Source organism: Apteryx rowi, unplaced genomic scaffold, assembly GCF_003343035.1.
Source record: "Apteryx rowi isolate R43461 unplaced genomic scaffold, aptRow1 scaffold_116, whole genome shotgun sequence".
In the NCBI taxonomy this organism is placed as follows: domain Eukaryota; kingdom Metazoa; phylum Chordata; class Aves; order Apterygiformes; family Apterygidae; genus Apteryx; species Apteryx rowi.
The window spans coordinates 1474797-1501877 of record NW_020447375.1 but is presented as its reverse complement, the minus strand read 5'-3'; the positions used below and the strand labels follow the sequence as shown (position 1 = coordinate 1501877).

The following is a 27081-nucleotide window of genomic DNA, read 5'->3' as shown; positions in this document are numbered from 1 at the left end:
TAGYGTTTTGCTTCCAAGTTGTTTTCAAACTTGATGTTCCTGGTGAGGAATCACTTGCAGTTGCTCCTATGTGCTACTACTATAGCCTGCACCTAAACTGAAGTCTTAGGTGCAGATAGGTCAATTCTGCTCTGAATGTGATGCCTTCAATGCCAGATAGTGGAGTAAATATGTTCACGGATATCGTCGTATCATTAGACTTTAAGTATTCATGGTGTTTGCGTGTGAGAACTTTTTTTTTTGAGTTATTTCCAATTCAGTTTTATTTCTTAAGTTTTTTTGAGGTGCTGCTTGTATAGATGTCTCCATTACTAGCTGGCATGTTGGCTGATTCAGTGTGGCCAAAACCAAACTAAAACTAAATCCAGCCCCGAGCCGAGGAGATGGGATTGCTCCTTGGAGTGTGCTTGTGCCAGTTAGTCGCAGCTGAGCTGTAAACATCTCCGGTGACTGGCTGCTGCCGCTCCTCCGGGGGGAAATATGTGTGTATCTGTGGTTTTCTTCACGTCTGTACAGTCAAATGTGGAATGCTCCCGAGGGAACGTTCCTTGAAACTTTTAATTTCTGTCATGCATGCACTTAAAAAACAAAACAAAAGTTATTTATTCAAAATATTATGTGCTTGGGTGTGTAACTGAATGTTACCATGGGCAATGAGAAGCTTAAGTTTTTCTGCAGCAACATTTTGACTATTATTCAGGAAAACAGTCTCGTACAGATACTGTATTTTCTTCCTCCGCAGACTTTTTCCATTATCGATCCATAATCGTCCTTTGTCCGTCATGTCGGATTGCGCGTGTGAAGCTCGGTGTTGTATTTCTTATAGGATTGTTCTACTTCTTGGTACTTCATAGTAACTTTGGGGTGGTTTTGAACTACGTTTGATTTAGCAGAATTTGCTTAACTTTGGTAAGGATATTCTTTGGAAATATGGATTTTCAAAGTTGTAAAATGAACTCTCTGGGGTCTCCGAAGTGCATACTCACGTTTCTTTCTAGGGCTCGTACGTGTAGCCTGCRTATAGACATGATCTTTCCTAGACTGACCTGAAGAAACTAATACCATCTCCTAAGCTGCTTGTTTTATTTTTCTGAGATGTAAAAATTTGGAAGCACGTGGGCAGCAAATGCCACCTGCTGTAATAGTAATGCTTTGTATTTGAACTGAAAAAGCTAACCTCCTGAGTGTGTTCTTCAAGCGAGGGATTTTTATCTYGTTTCCCTTAGGAAAGAACTAGCTGCTCTTTTCCTCTATTGGCAAAACGCTTGTCAAGTCCAAAGCTTCCTCGTCATAGCTGCAGAAGTAGCACGGCTTTAAATATTTGATTTTTCTCATGGAGAACTGGATCTCTGCTGAGATTCCCATCACATGTGGGGGAACAACAGGCCCTGTAAGAAAGGCCAGAAATTCTCATTTGAGCTGTATCTGCTGGAGCTGGAGGCCAAGTGTTGCAAAAGTGCTGGTGGAGGCGGGGGAAGACGGGTGCTTTGGCTTGGTGCTTACGCAGTTGTCATTGCAGGGCTGCAATTCATGAATTCGTGTCACCTTGAGATGTCTTGTCAAGACCGCTGAGGTTTGTCTAGCCTGAAACCAAAGCGAATGGTCCCACTGCTTCAGGTGGACAGGGTGCATCCTYGTTTATTGGGTTTTCTTCCTCACTGTCTGTTTCTGATACTGAATTTCTGTATTAAAATCCACCGGAATGCAACATGTCAAGTATGATCTCTATATAAACTCCTCAAGTCTCAATCCAGTTTATTGAACTTAACTCCTTGCTTTTCTTATCCTTTTGAAAAAYCTGATTTTTCTTCCAGAACAGTAAYATGTAATTAATTTKGCTCTTTCTGAAGAAGAGCAGGTTATGTCCCAGCACTGCTTCCTTCATATTGATGTTTTTGAACATTTTGCATTTGAAAATGATAGCACAACTTCAGCCTGGTCCCACTGGTGGTGGATCAGGYTGTGTTAATTTAAGGCTGTTAAGTAGGAGGGAATTGTCTGTTGTTTGACTTTGAATGAAATCGAGGCACTTTATAACCACAATAGAAAGTTATAAGCAGAAAAGGGCAATGAAATGAGTCGAGTGCTTTGCTTGGGAAAACTGACAGCGCTTAAGCTTTTGTTTAAAGAGAGTTTCTCTTTACAGTGCTGTAAGTCTCTCTCTGCTTCATGCTTGTGTTGCTTCAGAAGTTCATTGCATTTGYCACCATGTTGTTTTTTTTTTTAATGTGAAGAAATATTTTAAATAATTCAGTTCTGGGCCACAGAAATATGTTAATTCTCTTTATTGGAGCAATAAAACAGAGCTTTATGCAACTTTCTGATGTTACTTGCTCTAAATATGCTTTRGAGTTCATCCAGACCTGTCTTGGCCGGTTTACTCTCCTGATTATTATTTTTTTTAATTTTATCTTACTTTTTTTTTCCTTTGCTGGGCATGGACCTGCAGTCTGCCTTATTGGACAAGGTCATCTGCTTAGTTCCCTCATGTTTTTGCTGGGAGAGGTTCTGCTGGGTGATGTCTTTGAATCCAGGGCCCCTGCTGACTTGCAATTGAGATCAGTTTTAATGAGCAGAACTTCTCTGATGCAGTCTCTTCTTCAAAGTGCTTTAAAGCAGTAAGAATAAAATATTTATTTGCTGGAAATGATGGCTGACTTAATGAAGCAAATGCAGGGTGGTTGCTTTGAGGGCTGTGCRCGCATCATTATCAAGTTAATATGTATATATGTGTGTATTAATGGTGCTAACGTTGCTTGTTTTTAAGTGTTGCACTATTACRGATGTGTGATATACCTAGTTACCTCTGAAATAATTTGTAATCGCTCACTTCCATGTAGGATTTTTGATAAATGCATTTATCAAATCTTGCTTTTTTCCTTTCAGGTCTGCCTTGAGTGAAGCTTGACAAAAAGATGTTACAGCGGTTTTGTCTCTGGAAGCGGTTAGCTGTAGGGATTGCCGTCGCTACCGTCCTGGCGGCTTGTTTGGCCCAGAATGACGAAGGTAAGGGTTTTGGAGCGGGGGCTCTCTATTTGGAAATAGAGAATTGGAGCACTTGAAACGGGAACTTGAGAGAGAATTTGGAGTGGGCTGCACGTCTAGCTGGCCAAAAGCTTGAGAAAAGACCCCAAGTGAGGGTCCTTTAGAGAAATAATAYTTCAGAAATCCTAAAATGATGTGGCTGCAATAGCCCATGTTCATCTTCACAGTGTCTTTGGATTTAATTAAGAAATATCAGAAATGCATTCTGCTAACTACCTATGATAATAATTTAAAAAAAAAACAGGTGCAGATACTTGATGTTTTTGGAACAATTCTAAATTGAAGATCTGAGTTTGACAGATGCTTATTCTTAAATAATCTCAAGTATAATGAAGGGRTTAAGAAAAAGGTGTGAATATGGGTTTATAATGTCCGTAATGAAATTGTATGTTATTTGTGGGTCTTATGCGTTTCCTGTAGGTAAGTTGTAACAATACATTCGTATTTACAATTTGTGCTTGCCACACAGTTTTCTCTTAGAAAACTATATGTTGGTAGATACATTAGAACAGTTATGTATTAGAATAGTTTTGCTTTTGTGAGAAATGTGTCATCATACTTGAATTTTTCTTGTTTTCACRTATCAAATAGAAAGTATTCCCTCCCGCTCTATTAACTGTTTTCTAAATGGCCTTTTATTCCCTTCTGTCCCCCAGCCCAACCCTGTATTTTGCTTGATGCGCGTGATAAACAAGAAAACCTAATTAAATCCCATCCTTTTTTGCATCACGGCGTTACAGCTGTCATTCTTGACGCTGAAGCRAGGTGGATGAGCTGCTCGTGCGTTTTAGCTACTTGATCTACGCTCGGATATAATGAGCTTGCTTTTAATCGCTTGGAGTGGAGGAGCGGGGCGATTACCCTTTGCGGCGCAGGACCCGGTGCTGGTTGCCAGCTGCTCTTGGAGCAGCAAAACGCTGGAGTGGAGGGAGGCAAAGCCTCACGGCGGCGCGGGGCAAGGAACTGGATGTCGGAGAGCAAGGGGAGGAGAACGGGACGATGGGATCATGCTATTATTCRTTAATGACAGTGTGATTGAAAACACTGCAGTGTACTGGCTTCCTTATTTAAAAGCCTGTAAAGGATATAACTGAAGAGTTAGTGGTCTGTTGCTCGTATATCTGTCTGTGTGCTGGGGTCACGTGGTCAGAGAGCACCTGTGCAGCTTTTTTGCTGTGTTTCAGATGTTAATGAGAACAAATGAACGTGGCATCACCTTGACAGGTAGCAATCGCAGYGGCAACTCGGCTAATGAGTATTCTTATCATTTCTATGAAGATTGCCTTGCACCATTTTGACTTCTTTCTTGGCTTCTTACATTGAAAGTTTGGAATAATCTTATGAGAACTTTGCAATAAAACTTTCACTCATATCGCTACAAAATGTAGAAGACTTAAGTTCAGAATCTATTAATGTGGATGATGCTCACAATAAGTTAACAGTCTATTTAATCCTATAATCTAATCTAATATCAGCCTGTTCCAAGACAGTTTCCAGACTGTATCCGTGTTTTCAAACTTTCTTTCAGTCCATTAACTTACTYCGGCAGTTCAATGTTTTCTTTCTGAGCTGATTGTTTTAGAAGAGTTTGAAGTAGCCCATGCTAGTGTGGCTTCATGAAGATGCTCGTACCGGGCTCGTCTTTGGTCCTGGCTAAAGGAAATGGCACAAGCTAGAACTTGGTTTTAGTCTTGAAGATGTACTGCTTTACTGCGCCTGTTGTTAAATAAGTTGAATCGAGGGGGGCTTTCCTTTTCAGTGAATTATAAATTTGACTCGGAGAGCCAAGAACATTGTTTGTGTGCTGGGGGAGAAGTTTGGAAATGCCTTTGCTTGAGCAACACGCAACGAGCCTCCCTTGATACGAACTCGAGAAGGAATTGAGTTCTGCCCCCTCAGGAATGTGTAAAATTAGCCAAAACAGAATGTTTAGTATCTTCAAAGTCATGTGTATAAATGTCACAATGCTATAATAGAGAAAAAATTTAAATGGAAATTATTTTAAGCTGTGTCATGGAGCTGGTTAACTCAGCARATGTCACCCACATAATGAGTCAATGCATATAAAAATTAGTTTGAAAGCTATTTCTCATAGCTAAGTATAAAGCCACATTCCATGTTTAAGTCACTGCAGACAATCACTTCAGTGTGCCTTGGACCAGGAGAGTTGCTTTAATTTGCAATCAAAAAAATTCATAAATGAACATATAGAAGATATAATCTTCTAGCAATTACAACCAAGAATAGTGTTGCTGTTTTAACAGCGCAAGAATCATGAATACAAACATGAGAAATCAATTACTCCAGAAATTATGATCTATTTCTTTACGTCTAGTACGTGAATGATCTGTTTTCATGGTTGTATCTGGGCTTTTCAGTCACGTATATGCATTAGTGCGTTTTGCTCCATTAGCTCTTACTTTCTCTATTTCAGATGTTCCTACTTGTCCTCCGAAGTTGTCAAATCTATCCCCAGCCACAGCAACTGATGATATTACAAAGTAGTTGTGAAAACTTTATCAAGAACTATTTTGAAAATATTTAGGCTTCTTTCTTCTGACTTCCTACTGGAAAGCTTTTACAGCTTTCATTCATTTGGCTCAGTGCCATTGACTTATTTGTAGCCTCAGTTTATTCCGGGCTTGTTAATAGTGCCTGTGTAATCGTTTGGTTTATAGGTAATCTTTGTCCATCGCTGATGTTTCTACTTGTCAGCCACAGAAACATCTAGAGAGCGWTAATTCCCACTTTTGCTTATTAAAWGAAATAAATGTCTGTAGTCTTCCCTTGCAAAACGGGTTCCCCTTGTGATCCCAGTAATTAATCCCCGTTTCAGCTGAGACGGGTCTCTTGAACGTGGCCCCTCTGGGTGCTCTGGGTGAAATTTCAGTGGTGTGTTACTGTGCGTTTGTAGGGAACTCTGCCACCTTTCAGGACAAAGTACCTCTCTCAACTTAATCCGCTTGTCGCTTCCCTTTAGCCAGCTCCCTTCAGGTACTGCTTATGCTTCCCGTACTAATCCATCTTTTGCAACTTAATAATTTCCCATGGGGCAGATATAAAATCTGTTAGTGAAATGCAGCTACTTTACAGCTGCTGCAGTCCCCTTGCTATAAATAAATAATAGTTTTCTTGTTGAAGAGATGCATTAAATGGCATTGCAGTCTCAATGTGCTATGGATAAACCCGTGCAGTGTTCTCCTCTATCCATTTCCTTGTCTGCATTATTCTTTTCCGCAGTCGYGTGGTATGCCAGAACAAATATAAGACTGTGGGTGGATGGGTAATGTGTTTTTAAAAAGCAAACAAACAAGCACGCAACTGTGTTCTCTTCCAGTTTGGCTGCCTCTGGTTTGCTCTTTTCCAAGCAGGAGAAATGTCACGCACACTTTCCTCGCTAATATTTTAGCTTAAATAAAAGTAGAAGTGTCAGTTATAGCCACACAATATGTGAAATTGGGTCAGCTACAACTTCTGCTATTTCTTCAGCGCTGCTCCAGTAGTAAACTCAAAAGCAAATTCTCAAGCTAAAAGAAGCAAGGAGGAAGGCTGGACACTGTGACTTGTTAAAAATACAATGTGTGTGTCTAGAAGGAACGTTTTAGCAGCAGTGTTTTTGGTCAGTAGAGAAGGCTGCTGAACGTAAAGGCTGTCTGTGGCTACTTTCATGCCATACCAGCCTAAGCCAGCAAAAATGGGCATTCGACAGCTCATYAACAGTCCTCAAGGCTTCAAGACTTGCTGTGTACCTGTCCCAGAGGATATAGCTGTGACCTGGGGGGGTCCGGGAGTTTATCTTTTACTCTTGCAAGGTGAAAGAAAGGCAAATTCTGATCACTGTTTAAAAAACAAAATAAAACCAAAACCACCACCACAACAACAAAACCCTGAAGATGGACCAATGCARTTTTTAATTACAATTATTAATTGGGTTTTCAGAAGTGATTAATGGGGTGGTTTGTGAAATTGCAGTGATCCGTTAATATAATGGTATCCATTAATATCTGAAGTATTTTTGGAGTTAGCATTTTCTTGGGGGGGGGGAGTGAGGGGGAAGAAGGGGGTTCTCCAGAAGTTGACCTTTTTCTTTTTATCTCCAAATGAATAAAAGGTTCATGAGAAGTTTCTACCACTGAGAGAAGACTGGGTCTGTGGGGGTGGCTAGTTTAAAAGCAGACTGAAACTAAAGACAGGCCTCGCTTGCTTCCACATTAAGGTATTTGGCCTATGTATCAAGGGCATGGAAACCCTTATGGGATCCTTCAGTTAGAATTAAGAAAAATTCCCTTGAGCTCATCCTGTTGTCGGTAAGTCGGTCCTGCAATCCAGCCGAAAGCAGGTGATGCCTGCCACCGGCAGAGATGCTGCGGCGCTTGCTGGAACAGGAGGCGGCTTTTCTCAAGTACTCGGAGACCTTGTTGCAAGGTGAAGCTGGTGGAACGAGCGACTTCGCTGCTCTTTTTGATCAGACTCTTGACGTTKTCAGAAATGTAACCAGAGTTGCAGAGAGAAGTTTCCACAAATAGGTACGTAGTTCTGATTTTTAGCAYGAATAGTAGGGATCCAGGTTTTCCCAGCGAGTAAGATCACAAAACAGCTTTTTGGAAACTTGAATGGATTCATGCACTTATTCATGGAATTGCATATATTAGCCTGGCAGAGCAAACTAAACAGAATATAGCAACTGAACAGCTTTGAAGAACRTTTTCAGAGGTGGGATGTATCAGGAAGGCAAGTGATTTATTTGAGCATGAATTTCCAAAGGCTCCCAAGGGAGYTGAGTGCTTAGGAGCTATGACTGAGCCAAACCTAGCTGTGCACTTCATCTTCCGTTTAGTGGAAGAGGGGAAAAAAAACCCRTGGGAATCTCTCAAATCTTATTTGCTGGATGGCTTATTGGGACTCAAAGGATATATTGTAGGGATAAACGGTAGGTGTTTGAGACTGTGGTGCAAGGYGGCCAATTGCTTGGACCCCAGGCTGCAGTTTAACGTTGTACTTAGCTGCTTGGGGTCCTGGCCGGGTGCCCAAAGAGGTGGTCCTGCTCCTCCAGCTCCTTGCTCTGCACTCCCGACTCCTCCTGCACTTTGAAAGCTTGGCACTACAGCTTTTGGGGGCTATTTTTTGTGGGCTCAGTACTTGCCCTGTAGCTGCACAGTGGCCAGWTCTGAGGCAAGGGAGGGTGCTACCAAGTCTGGAAGGCCTTAGCAGCAGCTTCCAGGTTAGGCCTAATTTAAAGCTGTATCTCACTTTCCTGCTGCCTTGCAAAGTCTGCGTTTTGGTGCAAGAGTGAACACCCCTCTCACCRGCTTACGCGCTTACAAAATGTTGGACTAATTGAGGTGAAGTCCACTTGTAGCTAGTGCTGGCATCTGAAATGCAATGAAACTTCTTTAGTATGCAGGAAAGCAGTAATTGGTTTGTTCACTCTGTGTAATCTCTGCATTTGTTGTGAGCTCTGCCGCTTTGCTCTGCTGCATGCAGATGATCCCTCTTCTGACAAGGATTTTGGAAAGAAGCTGCCCTCCTAGTTTTTGGAGTTCAGCCGTTAGTTTCTCTGAAGGGCTTTGTTCTTCAAAACRTAGTTGATGGGACTTCCTGAAGTGCTGCTGGCAGCATTTTGGCTCTGCAGCGGTTGGATTTCCCTTAGGCAAGAGGTGACCTAAATTGCGGAAATGTGGGCAYGTGAGACAAGCTTCATCTTAACACCTCCAAGGTTCAGCTCTTGGTCCCCTGAGAGAGGGGACTAATGACCCTGTGTGGTCACTCTGATGATGCCAGGAGGGAGCTGTTTGCCAGGAAAGGACAAATCCTTGCCCTTTGGCAAGAGAGATTGCCTCATGCCGCGTTCCTCGCTGCACCTAGCCTGTGGGCTCTAGCTGGGAAGGAGCCTCTTATAGACACTGACCTACCAAGTTCTTGTTTTTTTCTCAGCCTTGCTCTTTGCAATGTGTGGTATCAGATTTTTATTTCCTGGATTATACGGTAGCAAGCACTGATGTCCTGAAAGTCTCTGAGCATGTGGCCGAGCTTGAGCCATCACGTGATATGGGAAGCTGTGAATCACCCTTAATCCTCTGAGGGACCAGGTCCCCTTTCTGAAAGAGAGAGATTCACAACTCGGAGGGGAATACCTGGTGCAGGGGGAAGCCGAAACCCTCGTGAAAGGGTGCTGGCGCAGCTTGCGTCCCCTCTGCAAGAGTGACTTGGACTTGGCGCTTATGTAGAATAAGCTGCAACTCCAGTGATGTTGAGCTGAGCACTTAAATGCAGTGATGGTTGTATCTGCCTGCACTCGCACGTTGGTTTATGGCCTTAAAGAGCGTAAGCTGAGCAGAGCTGACCCCTGCATTGGTCATTCTTGGTCATTCGTTGGTCTTTGTGCTTTAATGCTAACGTTTGAAAGACACTGGCATCTTGGTGACTGGAGAGGTGCCTTAATCTTTTTTTAATCAGCTGTGCGAATTTATTTGTGACATTTGGAGGTGGTCTTCAGAAGATCTGTTACCTTGACAACTCCACAGTTCTGGTTTGCTGTTCTTGGCTAGTATCTCGTACTAGCCTCAAAAGCAAAAACACGACGAGCAACGAAACCTGGACCGTGAAGGCTTTAAGTTGCCAAACGTGCCTGAAAAGGAGCAGGGGGGGAAATGGGGGTTGACCTGGGAGGAGGAGATAGCGAAGAAGGCATTGGTGTCTTTGCTCTAGCAGGGCTGGCACGGTGCCCGTCATGGGACGGGCCTGCGGCTTGGTGGCCGGTTCGGCGAGGGCTGCCCCTGTTCCCCCGGGTGCGACTGTGTGCCGAGCTGGCATCCGCAATGTTAAGAGCATAGGCTTTTGTGTCTCTTTCCAAACAACAGAACCATTTTTCATTTGTTTAGAAAATATCTATCTATCTATGTATATCTCCTTTGAAGGTGGCATATTTCTCAGAGTTGTTGGAAAACTTGATGTGACTTCTGAGATCATTTCTTATTTAAAACTATTTATGTATAGGTATCATTTGTGAAGAGTATTGCTTCAATTACGGATGAAAAAAAGATGAAAATATAAAGATCTCTTTTGAGCTCTTTCAATAATGTAGCTTATACATGCTATACCCATCCAAGATGCTTCAAAATGTGAATCATCTCTGATAGAGCAGGCCGGCAGTGAAGCGGTTTTGCTTCAATTAACTTATGCATCAGGAATGTGGCTCTTAACGACATCGATAACCAGGACGAGTTTTCTGTTTTATTTGGCGACAAGGATATCGTTGGCATCTAATTGAAGAGCAGGTTGTCCTGGAGAGGCATCCAATTACAATAGCAATAAATATGAAATTGTAGCCGCACTGAGAAAGATCAGTTGTTGTCTGGGGCAGGAGGAAGGGGCCAACAGGGCTTTTTTCCAGGGGAGGTGTTGACTTTCTTCTGTTGATTACTTCATATGTACAAATTCACCTTGAAGCAGGTTTTCTGCAGGAGTTCAGGTTCTTCAGCCCTGCCGGAAGGTGGCTACATTTCCGGTCGGGTCTGAATTCAGGCCCCAGCTGCTGGTTTCGCTGGTGCAGAGCGCGTGGTGGGAACAGGCAGATGAGTCTGGGCCGTAATTGTAAAGAAGGACCTTTTGCAGCTCTGCCTGTTGCATTCATTTCAAAGTGATGATTTTCAGATTAGGGGAGCTAAGCTGCTCATCTGTTGCCTGTCATTAAAATTATACAGTGTTTTTTGTTTTTGTTTGTTTTTTTTCTTGACTAAAGCTAATGTAAACTCAGGAAGTTGCCAGGGATTTATACTGAATGCCTATGGGGAAGAAATCGCTGCAATTTTGAACTTTTTTAAAAAAAAAAACAGCCAACCCCCCTTTCCCACAAATATTGCTACGGTTGCTGAARAGACTGCAATTTCCAGCTGTGCATCCTACGGCGTCGGGGGAAAAAAATTYTTTGGCCTTTCCAGCAGGTAGGACTATGGCGTTAGTGTATTATTTAATGTGAACTTAATAAAAACAGAGCGCACAGAACGGACCCAGAAAGATTATTGTCCTGAAGACTCTTTGCCCTTACGCACAGGAGTGATCACCGAGTTTCTTTCCATGCAAATATGCCCTTTCTCATGTGTTGTAGGAGATGGCTGTTGAAAGAGGAGAGAGTTTATGCTTGTGACAGGAGGARAACTATTGGGAAAACTGAAGAAAGCAATAGGTAGATTTAAAAAAAAGTGTCTCAAAGTCTTTTTTCCCGAGTTCATCCTTTTTTGCAGCATTTATCAGACAGTGTATTGAGGCACAGCAAGCCTCACACTGGCACTGGGATGAATAGTTTCTATACATAGGCTGTGATGAACAGAAATCAAATACTTAAATAGCAGCAAATTATCGTGGCGCACCTAGTTAAACCTGATTGCAAGGTGATGGGCCGGAGAGTTGAAAAGGGGAATAAGTGAGAGAAATTGCGCTCTAGAATTTGATTTATAGATGAATGGGGCTTCTCTGCAATTGGAGGCTAAACAGGCCTAATGCACATTATCCTYGGTAACCCATTTTCTTAGAAAGATGGCTGTTGAGGGAAAACTACTCAAAGTGGTTATTACCACAAAGCCATTTCGGTTTCCTTTTTCAAATGAAAGAGCAGCGAAGGTTATCACTTCTCATTTTGGAAACATCTGAATGTGGTTTCTGTTTGAGGTATTACTAACTGTTAAGCCTTTTAAAACATGTCCCTGCAGAACAGTAAATACTTTATTTACGTAGTGGTTTGCTTGATCCTGTAGCATCATACCGTAGTTTTAGTTATTGACCTCTTTCAACTTACTATTTTGCCTACAATATTGATACAATATTAGATATTTATTGGCCTTTTAAAGTTAGATTGAGTCTCACAATCTGTTGAGGGGGGAAAAAAACAAAATATCCCTAAAATTGTTGTTTTTCCTGTTCGGCTGTTAGAATAAGCTGTTTGCATTAACTGTTACACCGACAAGAAGGGTTTTTTGTTGGTAGTATGAGCTCATTTTTGCAAGTCCTTGGTTTTGGCATTAACTGAACAATACGTACCTGCTAATTTCCCTGGTTCCCTGGTTTCTAGGTTAGGTGAGGGGACGGGCGTTAATCCTGCGACTGCTGTGCAACTCTTGCATGAGACTCACTCACGCACCTTATTTCTAAACAGAGTGTCTTAAACAACTGTTTTAAAGTTCTCTTCCAAATTATTCTCGGAGATGCTGAGCAGCTTTTTGAGCCAGAAGCRTGTGGTCTGTTTTTAGTGCGCAAAGCTTCACGTGCCCAAGTTGGGCACTTCTGCTGTTTCTCTCTTTGTTGCTGCCTCCTTTTTCTTTCCAAGTTTACAGTTAGTGGTTTTTATCATGCAATTCATTGGGGGAAAAAAATGGTACTGCTCTAACTTCCTAGCAGTTTAAACATTTTGGAAGATGATGCCAAATTTTAAAAGATCCGAAGTGTTTATCACTGCAGATTCAGAATTTTTGGTAAGAGGCCTTAAACAGAGAAGGTTTGAAGTTTTTTACATGTGTTAGGTACACTGTGAGTTATATTTTCCATTGACTTTTTTTCCTCCTCCGTGTAGGAAAAAGGGTATTTGTGCATCATCTCTAGTTGAAAACAGTGTAATTATGGTATTTTATAACAAATGAAGCTGTGGCAAGTTTTAATCTTAAACTTTTTTCAGAAGCAGACATTACTCARTCAAGGATGGCTTGTTTTATGGTCCCTAATGGTCTTTGATAGACAGAGATTTTGTTTACAGCTGCTTCTTCACTGAAATGCCATATACTACGAGCTTGAAATGCCGTAGATGTGTTTCTTAAGGGAGGCCCACAAGGTATGTTTGCCCYAGCAGGAGATCTATTCCATATTCCRTTAAATTGGACATCCGCGATTCCCGCTAAGCGTTACAGTACAGTACGCTACGAAAATACTTCCCATGTGTTACAGATAAGGCTCAGTAGCATCAACTTGGAGCTCTGTGAGTACTTGGTAACAAACTGTTTCCTCTTCTCTTTTCTGAATACCATCATAGTATCTTCTGCAAAAATCATATGGCTTCTGTCTAGAAATGTGGTCTGAGGAATAGCAGGGGAGTTTCTCTATTCCAAACTGTGCCGGGATAATTCCCAGATGAGCAAATAACGAAGGAGGCACAAGGGGGAGCTCACCAAAGAGGTCTTGCAATGCCGTGGTGTGCAGCTTGCTTTGCCCAGCTGCGGTATTTTGCTTGCCGGGCTGCAGTAGTCATCGGCTTCTAGTATAAGGGTGAAGATGAGCCCARAGATGTGGTTTTCTGGTGATATTAAATTACGCGCTGTTGCATTGACCTGAACTCTGAAATATTTCTTACCTGGGGAAAAGAAAAACCAATTGAATGACTTTTAAAGTGGAAATTGCCAATAGTTTAGAAGAAAACCAGGAATACTATGTYGCCGAGATCACGAGGAGAGCAAGGATCCTACAGCCACAAAAAATAGCAACCTCCTTTCACTTCGATCCACTCTAACAGCTCTTTCATATCTATTTGGCAGCATCTCAGAGGTGCGCTGGTGGTGTCCGCTCTTCAAATCCCAAGTGCCCGTCCTGCGGGAAGGCAATACTATTTTTCATTTAACGAGCTTTAGCACACGAACAATTAGGGAGGCGTAATTGAACGGCGCTCRTCAGGAAGATGCAGAAGCTTGCCTCGGGGATCCCGCTCAAGGCAATTGCTCCTCGTATCCGCAGTTTTATCCGTTTAGTTAATAACCCCGGCCGGTACAGTGGCACGGGCTAGTGATTTTACAGCTCCAGGGGCTTAGCGGTTTTTTTTGGTTTGTTTTTAAGACCTGGGTTTATTCTGCTAAAGAGGTGCCAATTACCAGGTGATGAGGTCTCTGCTTGGCTGATAACGTTTGGGGCRCTCAGAGAAACGCGATGGCAGCTACTGAATTTTAAATGTCTCTGAATCGCTCGCTATAYGTGGCACCAATAAAGGCAGGTGTCAACAGACTGAGTGTCCCAGAATTAAATATAATCGTTGAAAGCTGTGCAGAACCTGTTGCTGTCCGATAATTAAAATCGTTGCAAACATATCGACTAGGGAAGGTAAACTGAGTGCGCATACATTTGAATAAACAGCTTTTCCTCGCTGTCTAAAAATAGATTCGTAATAAGCCAGATTCTTCCCTGATTTAAAAAAAAATACATTTCACATTCAAAGAATATAAACGTAATATTATCATACATAAATGATAATGATAGTAAAGTGCATACCCATGTTTTGCTTACAGTCCACATAGGGTAGAACCATTTATATAATTAAGTACTAGAGGTATGAAAAGAAAACGCCTTATTTGCTTCTTTTCCACTATAATCAATGTCTAGGGATTATTTTCCATCGTGCATCTGGCTAATGCAAAATTAATCAACCTCTCCATTACAGTCAGCCTGGGTACGGAGTAGTAGCGGCGTGCATTTGTGTCGGGTGTAGTTGTTTCTCGGGGGCTGCTCGATAAAATCAAGAAAATTGAACTGCAGGGGATGGGGAGGGGAATAGTGTTTGAGACAACAGTGCCAAGAATCCCAATTTCAGTACCARCCCTGCAGAAATATCTGCGCAATCGCGGTCTCATCTGCAGGATTATTTTCAGTGCTATCTAGTGGGTAGTAACCTTACAGGAAGAAGGTGGAAACTTCTTGTCTTTCCAGCTATAGAGATGAAAAGGAGAAGACCAGCTTGGAGACATCACTTCTCTCCTCCGGCTGGTGGCCTTGATGTAGCCTGTGGGTTCAAATCATTATTATTACTTTTTAATTTATGGAAAGCCATCTCCTCTTCCTTGTCCTTCTCCGCTGATGTAAAACTACCCCAAATAAGCAATCAGATGGGACTGGCTTAACAAGTATATATTATAATGATATTTGTCCTTTTAGTCAGAATCTGCTTTTAAAAGTGTGTGTGTTTGTATGTATTTGGAGAGGAAAGAGGAATAACTGATGAGCAGAAGCAGATATTCCTTTGGTGCTTCGAGTTTATTGCAGAAGCAGAAACACTAAGAGCTGTAGCTGTACAAGAATGTAAGATCAATCTTGGTTTCCACACGGCGATCAAAAATCTTTGGTTTTTTTTCTTTTGATCATCTTTGAAATAAGTTGAACTCACGTATTTTATGGTCATTTAATTTACCTGCACTCATTGTTAGCTCCAGTAGTGGTTGGCACTTTTTTTATGACATTTTTTTTGGTATTTGGTATCTCAGGAAGCATAAAGTTACTGACGTTGTGTTTGCTTTGAGACCTTTTTTCTCCTCCTCGTTCACCTCCCCAATGACTGATGGAAGTTAGAGATTTTTATGGTAACGGGTACGTCCTATAAAGTGTTTGTTTTGTAAATGTACTTTTTAAGTAGATGAAAACTCAGAAATGAAAAATTTGAAGGTTTGGTGTCACACGCAAGTGATATGAGCTGTCTTTTTCCAATGTAGCAGAAACGTTGATTCCACGTTCTTGCGTCTGAACCGTCATTTGATGATAAAGGTCGCAGACAGGGGAGAGACCATGCTTTGACTTCATTTTGAGTTATTGCTAATATTGTTTTAAAAGAAAAAAAGAAAAGAAAAGTGCAAAAAAATCATCTTTTCTAATGTGGGTGAGTTTCAGGCAAAACTCTTGGTGCTCAGAGCTTAATGCGGTGTTTTGGGGGTGGTTGCTGGATTCTGGGAATCCTTCCCAGGTGGATGTGGCCTACCAAGCTTTGCCAGAGGGTCCTGGGCCAGATAGGCTCAGCCCGTACTTCTGCTCTCACTTGGTGCAACTGTTTTGAATGACAAGACCCGTTCTATATTTAATCGGGGCCCAAGCTTTCTAAACATAGATATAGGGAAAAACCTAGCAGGAGGGACAGATGCTGCTGCAGGCAGCAGTTTTTCAGCTGTTGGATTGTAGCTCGTTTATGAAATGGATGTTTGGGGAAAGAGGCTTAAATTATTGTTTATTGCTTTTCATAAAAATCGCGTTTTCTGAAATATTTATCAATTTTGGCAATATGGTAAAGTTGAATGGAAATTAATGGAAATACATGGAAATACATGGAAATAAATGGAAAATTAAACTTTAGATCACTTTTGATCAATTTGATGGATTAAAAAAAGTGGTGATGACTTTACGCCCAATGCTTAAAGCAAATATGCCAGAAACCATCGAAGGAACAACTAACTTTGCCCGTAGGCTTCGTATCCCTTCTCCTCCGCCCCCCCCCCCCTTTTTTTCTTTAGGCGAACTGTTTTGAAATATGATGTATTTTTCCGAATTTACCTGAAAACGTACAAAGGATAAACTGCAGCGCCAGAAAGATGAAGCGCAACTTCTGCAAGACAAAGTACGATTACCACTGTAGATGCGGAGGGGGAGAATTTTAATTACCAGATAAGATTGCGTTGTGTTTTGCTTGGCAAAAACAGCATGAAAGGTAGGCACCTAACTGAAAGCAAAACAAATTACACTTGCTAGCTATTCAACATTTAAGCTCTTATTGCTTTTATAATTGACTCAGGTTCAGGCTATTTAGACTACGTCTATGATGGGCGGAAAGCAGCTCGTACTTCAGTAACGGGGATTCACTGGACCATAAGTTATTAAACAGCAACCTCAAAGGATGAGGCTTTCTGTGAAGTCTTACTGCTTTGCGTTTTTCATAGATGAGGAGCGTGCGGATGGATGTGCTGTCAGCTGGCCCGCGAGCGTTGCCCGGCGTCTTCGGGGCCRCGTTTCTGCTTTGCGCAAGGGCTTTTTCTCGGCACCGTCGGAGCTGCTCTCCGCCCACGGCTCCGCACCACCAGGGCAGCCCTTCCCAGAGCCTCGGGTGCTAATAAATCTCTGTACTGGGCTTGCCGCGGCGTCCTTTGCGCAACGTAAGTTGACTTTACGAAGCCGCAGGAACTTGATTAAGAGTCACGAGTTCATTAGGTGCCGTTTCTTTTGTTGCGCTATTGCAGAGCTGCTTGGAAACWTGCTTAAAAAGCATCCTTGTCCCTTTTTATGGCTTGTTGGGTTTGTTGCCAGCGATGTTGGAAACAGCGGCGTCTCAAAATGTCTGCAAGTTTTTTCTGTTTTTCAAAACCCGAACAGTGCCCATCCTATCTCAAAACAGTGCTCRGTTATAGTTGAGTTATGATTCAACTGAGACGCATCATCAGGGCCCGTATTTTAAATGCGGGAGCCTCCAGGTCAGTCCTTGGGCACGCAAAAGCCGTTCCTGCCACGATGTTGTAGCAGCCGCTCTGGTCCCGCGACTCTGGGAAGCAGCAGCTCGTCCTCCTCCGGGAGGGTTGCGTTTGCAGTGATTTGGTGGAGAAAGCAGCAGAAAATGTGCATGACGCTATCTCCGTTTTAAATGCAGTTATGGAAGTCTCTGCTCACCGGCTAATTTTAGCAGTGTCGAGTACTTGAGGAAGGGAAAGAGCAGGGTGTCTTTCAAGGTAAGGCATCATCTCGCTTTTCCTCCCTCCCTGCAAAGGGCACAGCGGGGTTTTGCTTTCCCGCACGACGGAGCAACTTCCTTCCCGTCTGTCGCTGCTGCTTGACGTCTTGATTAAATTACAGGAAGGCGTTGATCCGCATTGACTTCGTTATAGATGTCATGAGAAGGATATTTATAGGCGCAATATGGAAATGTTTGCAAAATTGCTAGTTAATTACCTGAAATGCAAACAATCCTCGAACCGGTGGGTGAATTCGTGGTTTTGGGGGCGATAAGCGCTGGGTACTTACCGCGGGCTTTACGCTGCTGGCACGCAGGTGGAAATTTCTTGAACTATTTAAGTATTTACAGCAGCTAGCGCTTCAGTGTGGCGGAGGTGACTTAAATTAAGAGGAGGAAGACGGTTCGTAGTCTTTACACCACATCGGGCTCTGACAACTTGGCTCATGTTTTTGCCTAACGGGATCTGAACGTTGCTAATGTTTAGAATCGCCGGGGGGGACCTTTCCTCAGCTTAAAGGCTTAAAATTATGTTGCTGTAAAACTTCGTGCTCGCTTTGGATTTCCGTTTTYAGTATATTTTATAAAGTGTTACTTTTCAACACAAAAAAATGCCCAAACCACAATGTCTCAGCAGTTGATTTTCCTAATAAGAATATGGTTCAACAGTATTCACACATAAGAACATAATATTCTAACATTCAACATCYACTTTAGAAATGAAAATATTCCTGTGTGCAGCAAAACTTTATGATGTTTTTCTGAATTTTATTTTAAACTTCCTATTACCACTTCTTGGTTTTGTCCCAGCTAATCCCAAATCCTTCTGTGGAAGACAAACTTAGGTTTTCCCTGTTTTGTGCGAAAAGGTGAGAATTTTTAGGGAACCTAAGAAACCTGATACGTAAATGTCATTTCAGCGGCTGTGACCTTGGTATTGAGCCTCAAGTCTAAAAGCCACAAATTTTCCCATTAGGAAGGTGGGAAGGCTAAATATTCATGGTTCATCTATAAGCAACTTAGCTATCYCCTCTCCTATGTTTCAGTTAGCAAATGTTAACAGCTATTTTATTTGCACGTAGAGAAGACTTAGCAATGTTACAGGTATTTCCAACTGCTTTTTCCAAGTTGCTTGTACTTATATATAAATGTCTGCCTTAAACTCACAGCTGTTTTAACCRTATAATTATTTGCTTCTTGTATCTGGATTCAGTTTAATTCCAAACGGTAARTACTTTTTCACCCTGCTGAATGAGACTTTTGTCTTAAACGCATCACACGGGTAGCAGGGAGAGTGGAATTTTAAAGGTATTTAAAACCCTATGAAATTTCAGTGCTGAATGYGTAGCAATTGTTAAAATTGGGTATAGTCAACTTGGAGAATGTAAGCGCTTCCGAAGATATTACAGCTATTCCTGAATCATCCGATACATTTTCACGGTCTTAAAAATTACTTTTGGTAATAGCAGTTTTAGGTGCTACTTGGCATAGTGTCATATTTTTATACGTTTTACAGTGTTTTCAGGCACAAGTATGATTTTTAAAAAGACCCTGTCAACTCCAGAACTGCCGGTAAAATGGGAAGTTGTTTCAATCTAAAAGAATATTACCCGCAAGACAGATGGTACTGCGTTTTTCTAAAGCAATAAAAGTAAAATAGCACTGCATAGCACTTGCAGAGCAATTTTCACATACCAAACCCTTTATAGATATTATATCTGTCCAGAAAAGTTAAAGGAGAAATAAAGCGTTGAAATAAATCTGTTGTTTAGGTTGCATGTTCTGTACGAGCTTGCGTTTTTCTGAGGCCGTGTGAACAAGAGTTTCTAATAATACTCTTATTTAGTTGGTGTCCTTTTTGCACTTGATTGTCCCTCAGCCTCACCTTGTCTTAGTTTAAAAAGCAAAACCAAACCCAAAGTAGCGGAAGTCAGGGTGGTTTTTTTGTTGTTCTTTTTTTTTTTAACAGTTAAGTCGTCATCCTTCACGTGAATCCTTGAATCTCTGAGCTATGCTTTTTAGAGCAGCGCTTAACTGAGCGCTTAACTTGCAGGCTGAATCACAGCACAGCAATCCAGCTTAGTTTTAAAAGTATCGCAAATGCGTTTGAATCGCGCTTAAGCTCACTGTGGTTCCTTCYCGGTTTCTGCAACTGGAGATGTCCGATAGCCCGTGAAAGCCCTCCTTATGCTATTTTCAATACAGAGCAATTGTACTGCAGGCCGGCTAATGTAAAGGTTATGCCAAGCTTATCCTAAATTGCCCAGCTGTAGTTCTGAATTCCCTGGCACAGGAAACAAGGCAGGACTTTTTTCACTTAAATTGGGTTGCTTAGTTACTCGAATAGCTTAAATGTATGGTTCTGTGCAGCTCTTTATTAGGAGTCCTGTTCCGTAAAGGACCACGGTTAGAGAGACCCTTTCATGGGACGTTTCCTTGAACRCTCTTTGCTGAATAAACAGTGGCAGCACAGCGCGTGGAGGTAAATATATAGCGTTTCAAAGGGACGTTAACCCGGTGAGAAATGTGGGCATTTCTGCGCGTGGAGCGGGTCTCAAAACAAAAAATCTGTGTTCCAGAAGACGTGAGGCTTTTTAACCTCGGCCAGTTCCCCGTGAGTTGTTAGAGTTTCAGGTCTCTTGTATCTTGGGTCTCAAATCCAAAAAGGCAGAGGGCACAGGATCGCTTTCCCTGCGCGTCGCAAACTCCCCACGGCTTTGCTGGGAATTTCAGTGCATAAAAACCTTGGGCCTGAGGTTTTAGAATTGAAGAACCATGTACATATGCATATGTGTATATTTATTGTCTTTCTTCAGTAGTGTGTGCCATCTCTAACCACCTCAGTGACTGAGAACCTGTTCTCCTGGCACTTACAGTTCTGGCAACGTTTTAATAAATGAATTAGTGCTGTTTCTTTGGCTTTGCTCCACAGTGTGTCCTGTGTGGCACATGCATGGACTCTCTTTAATTTCCAGCCAGCAACTGGATAGAAATCACATATCTACTTTTTATTAAAACCCTTTCATTAATCTATTGGTGATGGCCAGAGCATTAACGGTGACTCGGACTCACAGGCTGGGCTTCCCTGGTGTTAGCTGTATATCTGAGTTTTGTGCGACCGTTTTATGTGCTTAACGGTCRCAAAAGAAACGAAACAAAAGGCTTCAAATATTTTGCCTTTTTATAAACCTCTTTTACCAGCTCTTTTTTCTTTCTCTCTTTCAGCACGGATGGAAATAGTCAGAGGTAAAGAGGAAAATATACTTGAAATTAAAACTCTTATGTAATGTTTGATGCCCTCACTGAACTAGGGAAATGCAGGTTTTAGCTATACTTTAGGGTACTAGAAAAATCTGCTTTCTGTTTATTTAGACTTTCTTCTGACTTTGGTCCTACCCTTATGCCTCTGGAAAAATATTTCTGGCTCCTTTGAGGAACCAAATGACTTATCAATGCTCTGCTCTTACAGAGGTCAGCGTAGACATAATGTTTTGCAAGGTGGAAGCTCTCCTGGCTGGATAACATACGACACTTATGAATAGTACCTGTTAGTCCATAAACATGTGCTTCATCTTCTTGTAAGTCGATTCTGGCATGTTGTCATTTCTTTTCAGCTGATTAGAAGCCTTGAAAAATCCTAAGAGGCAAATACTGTGTCCAACTAATTTCATGGAGCCCTATCTTTTTCCTTTTTAAGAAAGAAAAATAAYGTGAAGAATGTTATTTTTTCTTAACTTTTTAGAACTTACATATGCTAGAAATGACCTCTATTAAACAACAGTGCAATAAAGCATAAGAAAAAAAAATCCCATGTTAGGTGGTGCAAAAGATGCTAGTCAAACCCCAAAGCATTCTTGTCACAGTTTCCATCATCACCTTCTAGTTTTTGTTGTGGGAGGTGAAATATCAGGCTGATTTTTGTCTATCCAAAAAGTTTGAGTAAAGTTCTTCACCATTAACATTTATGGAGATGAAAGAAAAATAGCATCTCATTCAATCACGATTTTGAAATTACAGGTATTATCCTTAGGGAGGAGTAGCAGATTCAGTAGCTTTGGACAATAAATACTAATTGTAAGCTGTAGTTCTTTCAAACTATTGTCCTTGGATAGCTGCTGGATTTTTGTAACGTGTGAGCAGTTCAAGTGAGGCTTCTGAGCTGTAAGTGCGTCAAGAGACAGTTATGGGATCGTATTGACGTGGTAACTCGAGTGCTTAGGCATTGGAGGGAGCAGGATCAAGGACTCTGCGTTTCAACCAAAATGGTTGAAAGTGGTTTTTAGGCRGTTCCTGCCGGTCTGCTGCTCTCCTTGCCTTTAGCTCTCTCAAGCTTGTGGCAAGATCCTTGTGACTCATGGCCAGCACCTGGCCTTAGGAGAACAGTTTGTCCTTCTTGTCCTAGATGTCAACAGAGCATGCCTGAGTTATGTCCTAAATCGGTCTTGCCATGACTGAGTTCAGCTGTGCTTGAAGAGAAGTAGTAGGCCATGGAAAGGTTACAGGTCAGCAAGCCTTTTCTGGACTTAACCATCTTCTCTGATTTTGTGATTTTTTTCCCGAAATACAAAGAACATGGATTTTTAGATGACGCGTCTTGGGTTAAGATGGCCGATACGAGAGAAGGGCCTGACCAGCTGTAGCTTACGACTGGTCTTCTCATCCTTCTGTGACTGGAACAAAGCTGTGCCATTTTGGGGTCCTCAGGGCCACAGCTGCCTGGCTCCAGTCATGGAAACTGGAAAAGAAACAGAGAAAGGCGGCAGTTTTGATATCTGTGGCAGCCTGCCTTGACCTGGGGCAGGATAGCCTAATAGCCAGTCTGATGCCTGGGCAGATGCCTGCTAATGTGAGGCTAGTAGTGGCTACAGAAATGCTTCAGCCCTATGCTTTACTTGTAGGAGACTCATTGAGATAAAGGGAGTTTTACAAAGCTGCGAGGCTGTTCTTGGTGTTGAACCACCCAAGGATTTTCCCCATAATCCTGTATATATCAGATAAAGTGGCTTTAGTGTCTCCWTGTGTGCAGAGTCCAGGTAAACAACCGGGCCTGTAACTCCGGCATTCAGCGAAATCTGGATTAGGTGAAGGTCAGACAGTTACTTCAGAAACCGCAGGAGTGGATTAAGATGTCAGAGCCTCCCGTCTCGCTTGCCAGCYGTCTGTTATCATTTCTCTCTCAGCTGTTATTATTTGAACGGTTAAGCCAAAGGAAAAGACTGTGCATGGTCACCTCCTGGGTGTGAGCACGAGAGGAGCCGGCGGAGCTGAAATGTCGGTGTGTTCCCCGCCGTCAGGCCAGCGTACGGATGACTCGCTTCCTCCAGCCAGAGCCCAGGAGACAGTAACGTTCTAAACTGCCAGGAAATTCCTGATAAAGCATAGCGTGATGTGCCTGCTGGTAGCCTGAAATCTATTGTTTGCCCTCAAATACGTTAGTTTTATAGCAGGATTAAACTGGCTGGTCCTGTATGTCGTTGATAGTGTGCCTTATTTTATTATTTATGCATATGACTTAAAGATGATCTCAGAGCCAACACTACTGATGGAGGCATCAGCAGCGCTATTTTGCCTGGAGGTCTAGGATCTGCAGTTGTCCACGTTTGTGCAATTTTTGTGTTTTTTCTCTCTTTTCCTTCCAAGCTGTTGTTGGCAAGTCCTGGTGAAGCAAGGATGGAGGTATCTCTTATACAGAATGTATATGAGAGAGTTCTAGTATTTGCAAGATTCATAGTTGTCAATGACTTTGTGTTTAAAGATGGGAGCTAACTCTGATATTGCATTTTAAATATTACCTTTTTTGGATTTGTAGCGCACCTAAGTCACTTAAAATTAAATTATGTCTGCTGTAATGTTCAGGGTGAAACAGTGCATCGAAGCCATAAGCAGAGCGAGGAGGGTTAACGGGGAATGGTGGACTGCCGTCTCTTCCTATGCGAGATGGTGTCCTGTGAACTAGCAGTGACTGGGTTCAAAACGAGCTTGCTCTGAGATGATGTAGATGCTTTCAGAAAGAGTTTGGACAAATTAATTGGGGGGTTGGCGGGGTGAGAACCATTGAGAGTTAATACCTTAGTCTCGAAATACTGCCTGTAGTCTGCACTTGAAGGTAGGTTTGAGTTTTTCCTATCGAAAGGATATGGCCCTGTTCGTTGTTGCAGCGACAAGACTGAAGAATAAAAATACAACCTTTTATTCTGCCACGAAAAAAAAAAAGAAATTACTTCCCTGAGTAGTTCCTGAGTAGAATAGTCTTCAACAAAAGCTCTTAACATTTTAACTCTGTTAAAACGTATAAGGCAGGTCCTGATCCCTGCGACGGATTCTTCCTTCAGCCGCAGACTTTCCCGTCTTTGCCAYAGGATGGTTTCCAAAGCTATCGCTAGTGGAAAAGAGCTGGATCTCTTAAGTGATTTGGCTGTTGATTTCCAAAATTGAAGTTTCTTATTTACTCACCTGGAAAATGTGTATCTTCATTTTTTTCGAGAAGTTTTCTTTAGCTGTGAAACGGTTGAAATAGATAGAAGTCCTCTAAGTTGATGTAACCAGTGGGTGGGACGGCAAATTGAAAGGGCAAGGAGAGAAGGCAAGCAGCGAGTTATCAGGCAGCTGGCCACCTGCAGAAGACGGTATTWTTCACGTTATTTTTGTTCCAGCCCTTGCTGTTTGACCTTGCTGGCGAGCGTCTCGCCTAGAACAAAGATGGGGGGTTTCCTCTGYGCCGTCGCATTAAAAATAATTAGAAAGGAAAATTAGCCATCAGAAACCAAGGGGATCTGAGCCTTCTTTTTTTTCTTTCTTGAATGCTTTAGCACGTTGTGTTTTGGTTGCCTGCTGTAGAGCAGCCAGGGCCTCGAAGTCTTCAATTTTTTTTCCCYGAGTCGCTTGGAGATCCTGGGGATTTTTTCCTTGCATTTAACCAGAGGCATTACGTGTGATCTACTGTTTTATAAAATCTCTTTCAAAAAAAAAAGCCGGAGAGACCACCTTCACAGCTGTGTACACCACTTATGAATCATCAGGACTGGAAAGCACCACTCAGTGTTTTTCAGACAGAATAAAATTAACTGGGTAATTTTTTAATTATTATTATTTTTTTAAGGTCCCTTGCCCTTTGCTGCAGACTCCTTTAATGCTTCCACCCTCCTTTCGTCTGCTTTAGCCTCCTCATGAAAAGTCTGCTCTGCTGGGGATGCYGCCGCGCGCAGGATCCTAGCGTGCCTCCGCAGCCCCGGTAGGGATCGGCGTTCCCAGGAGTCGCATCGCTCAGGGACGCAAAATCCTCAGTTATTGTAAGAAGAGGAACTGCACTTTGGGGGATTTGTATGTGTCTTTTGAGTCTCACTGAAAGCTTTTGATCTTGCAAGCCAAAAAAATCAGGGAAAAAAACCTTCCAGATAGCTTGCTTTTTTTTTTTTTTTTTCAGTAGTTCTGTTTTGTAGTTCAGGAATGAGAACGAAATTCCCTACTCCTCGTCTGTTGGCGTTAACGTTTGGTGCTAAGGATGGCAATACGCAGTGCAAAAGGAGGATGTAATCGCTAGAGCAGATCTTACTTTTTGTGAAGACCGGCCAGATGCTTATATCTCCTTGAAGAAACAGTACTATAAAATATAACGTGGGTAAGAAGTAATTCTCCATGCACATTTGGGTACACGTTAAGCACCGTTAAATATTTACCCTCTTGCATTACACCTTCTAACAAGCAAGGGGTCCTAGGCAGGTTTCTTTAAAGGCAATGCATAACTAAGATATTAGGGAAATGTTTTTTGAGTGATTATATTTTGTCTTCCTGCTTGGACAGTTTGAGCTGTCTTCGGCTTTCTGAGGAGGAATAGATGAGGCGATAGTTTTGTAAATCTATTTGTAAATCTATCTTTGTAATTTATTTAAAAAAAAAAAGTGCGTTACTGGGTAAGATGATGCTGGCTAATCCCCGGTTATTAATGCTTTTGGTGCGTACTGCTGGACTGTTGGGAAGATCTAATAAAATTATACACTCCAATTAACAGCGGCGCTAAGTCTATAACATAGATGGTGTGGTATTTGCGGTAAAACTCGATGTTTGGAAGTACAGTTGTAGTCTAGGATTGGAAAAAGCAAATGTATTGGTGAAGAGGAAATGTGTATTTTATGCATTTATTTTTACTTTATTTATTTTTCATTTTTCTGCTAGTTGAAAAAATAAGTTCAAGCTGGAAAATTTATTTATCTGTGGACAGTATTGGGGTATGGGGGGGTTGTTTTTATTTATTTATTATTTATTGGTGCCATGAGGCTAATCCATAGGCTAGATTGCTACCGCGCATCCTATTTACCTTCTTTCTCCTCCTGCTGTAGAAATAGTTGTCGCTATTGCTCTGATCTTTGCTTTTGGTTGAAATTTGCCTCATGGTAAGTTTTCTTGCTTCTGCCCTCACACTTGTAGCAAATCCTCTGCAAATTGTTAAAATAGGTTATGTGGTTTACCTTCCTCTAGGACTGTCTTCAGATTTCAGTGCTGAATATTCATTTAAAAAAAAACAAAAAACATTATTATAATTCCGAATATCCTGATGTGTTTGGGAGAACAGGCTGCCTGTAAACAGATGATTGCAGCCTTCTCTAAGGAACGTATCAAAATTGCCAGTCAGCCGGCGCCTGGGGAGAAGCGAACCCTGATTAGCGCAAAATTTTCGCCGAGGTGCCCGTTGAGGGCAAAACATAGCCATGGAAAAGACGAGCGATGAGAAGAGCTTATTCAGTTTTYGAGAAGAGTCCTGGTTGCCCTTTAGGGAAGGCATGTGTCATTTCTAGAAGGAAAAATCAGTCCCGCGTTTGGCTCTTGGGTACCTGCGCTGCGAACACTGTGTAACCACCAAGCTGCTGCTCTGTGATGAACAGTCTCCCAGTCAAAAAAAAACCCAGAAAATCTCAATAAAAGTAGCTATCGGCGAGCTTTGATACACTAACAAAAACTTTGTTGAAGGGTCTTTCTGGTTGCCTAACTGTCAACTTCTAGGAGACCATAATAAATGTCTCTTGGGGGGGAAAAAATTGTTTTATCTATTGCATTCCTGTTATATTTATAGCATGCACGCGGTGAAAAGGAAAAGCACAGAATAATCCCGACTTTGTGCGGCACTTTTTATTTTTATTATTTTTTTTTAATAAACAAATTTATTTCGGTGATGGAGGACAGCAAACCAAGTAGGTGCACAAAGCTGTGCAAGCGACACTGCTGATACAAGCTGCGTATAGCTGCTGGGGGGATAAAATTATCCCGCCGCAGCAACGCATCTTTCAGAGGTCCAGCCTAAATAGAGACGTGCATTAATACTTTGCTATTCTGAGCTTCCTTCGCAGGCCCTGGCTGTGCTGCGACGGTTGTAGCCTGCGATTCGCTGCTGTGCAATCGCAATGAAGTCGGGAAATGTTGAATTTTTTGCAGGCAGACGGCGCTCACCTCTGCTTGCTGCCGTTTCCTTTGCAGGTGGCTCTCTCCGGGGATTTTGCGGTGACTGTTAGACCTCTCAGGAAATGCAGGGATAGTCCAGGGTCTCTTTTCTTGTACAGAAACCAATTAAAACTGGGGTGGCTCCTGATAAATGAGAT

The 27081-nt window shown here is 42.1% G+C and overlaps 1 protein-coding gene across 2 annotated transcripts in view; it reads left to right on the top strand.

The window, feature by feature from the left end:
- Positions 1 to 2915: 2915 nt before the first annotated feature.
- PCDH15 (protocadherin related 15) overlaps positions 2916 to 27081 on the top strand; it is a 293502-nt gene continuing 269336 nt past the window's right edge. For both annotated transcript variants that reach the window (XM_026081044.1, XM_026081033.1), the window contains exon 1: positions 2916 to 3006. In XM_026081044.1, coding sequence (XP_025936829.1) covers positions 2916 to 3006 — 91 coding nt within the window. The remainder of the gene's footprint in view (positions 3007 to 27081) is intronic.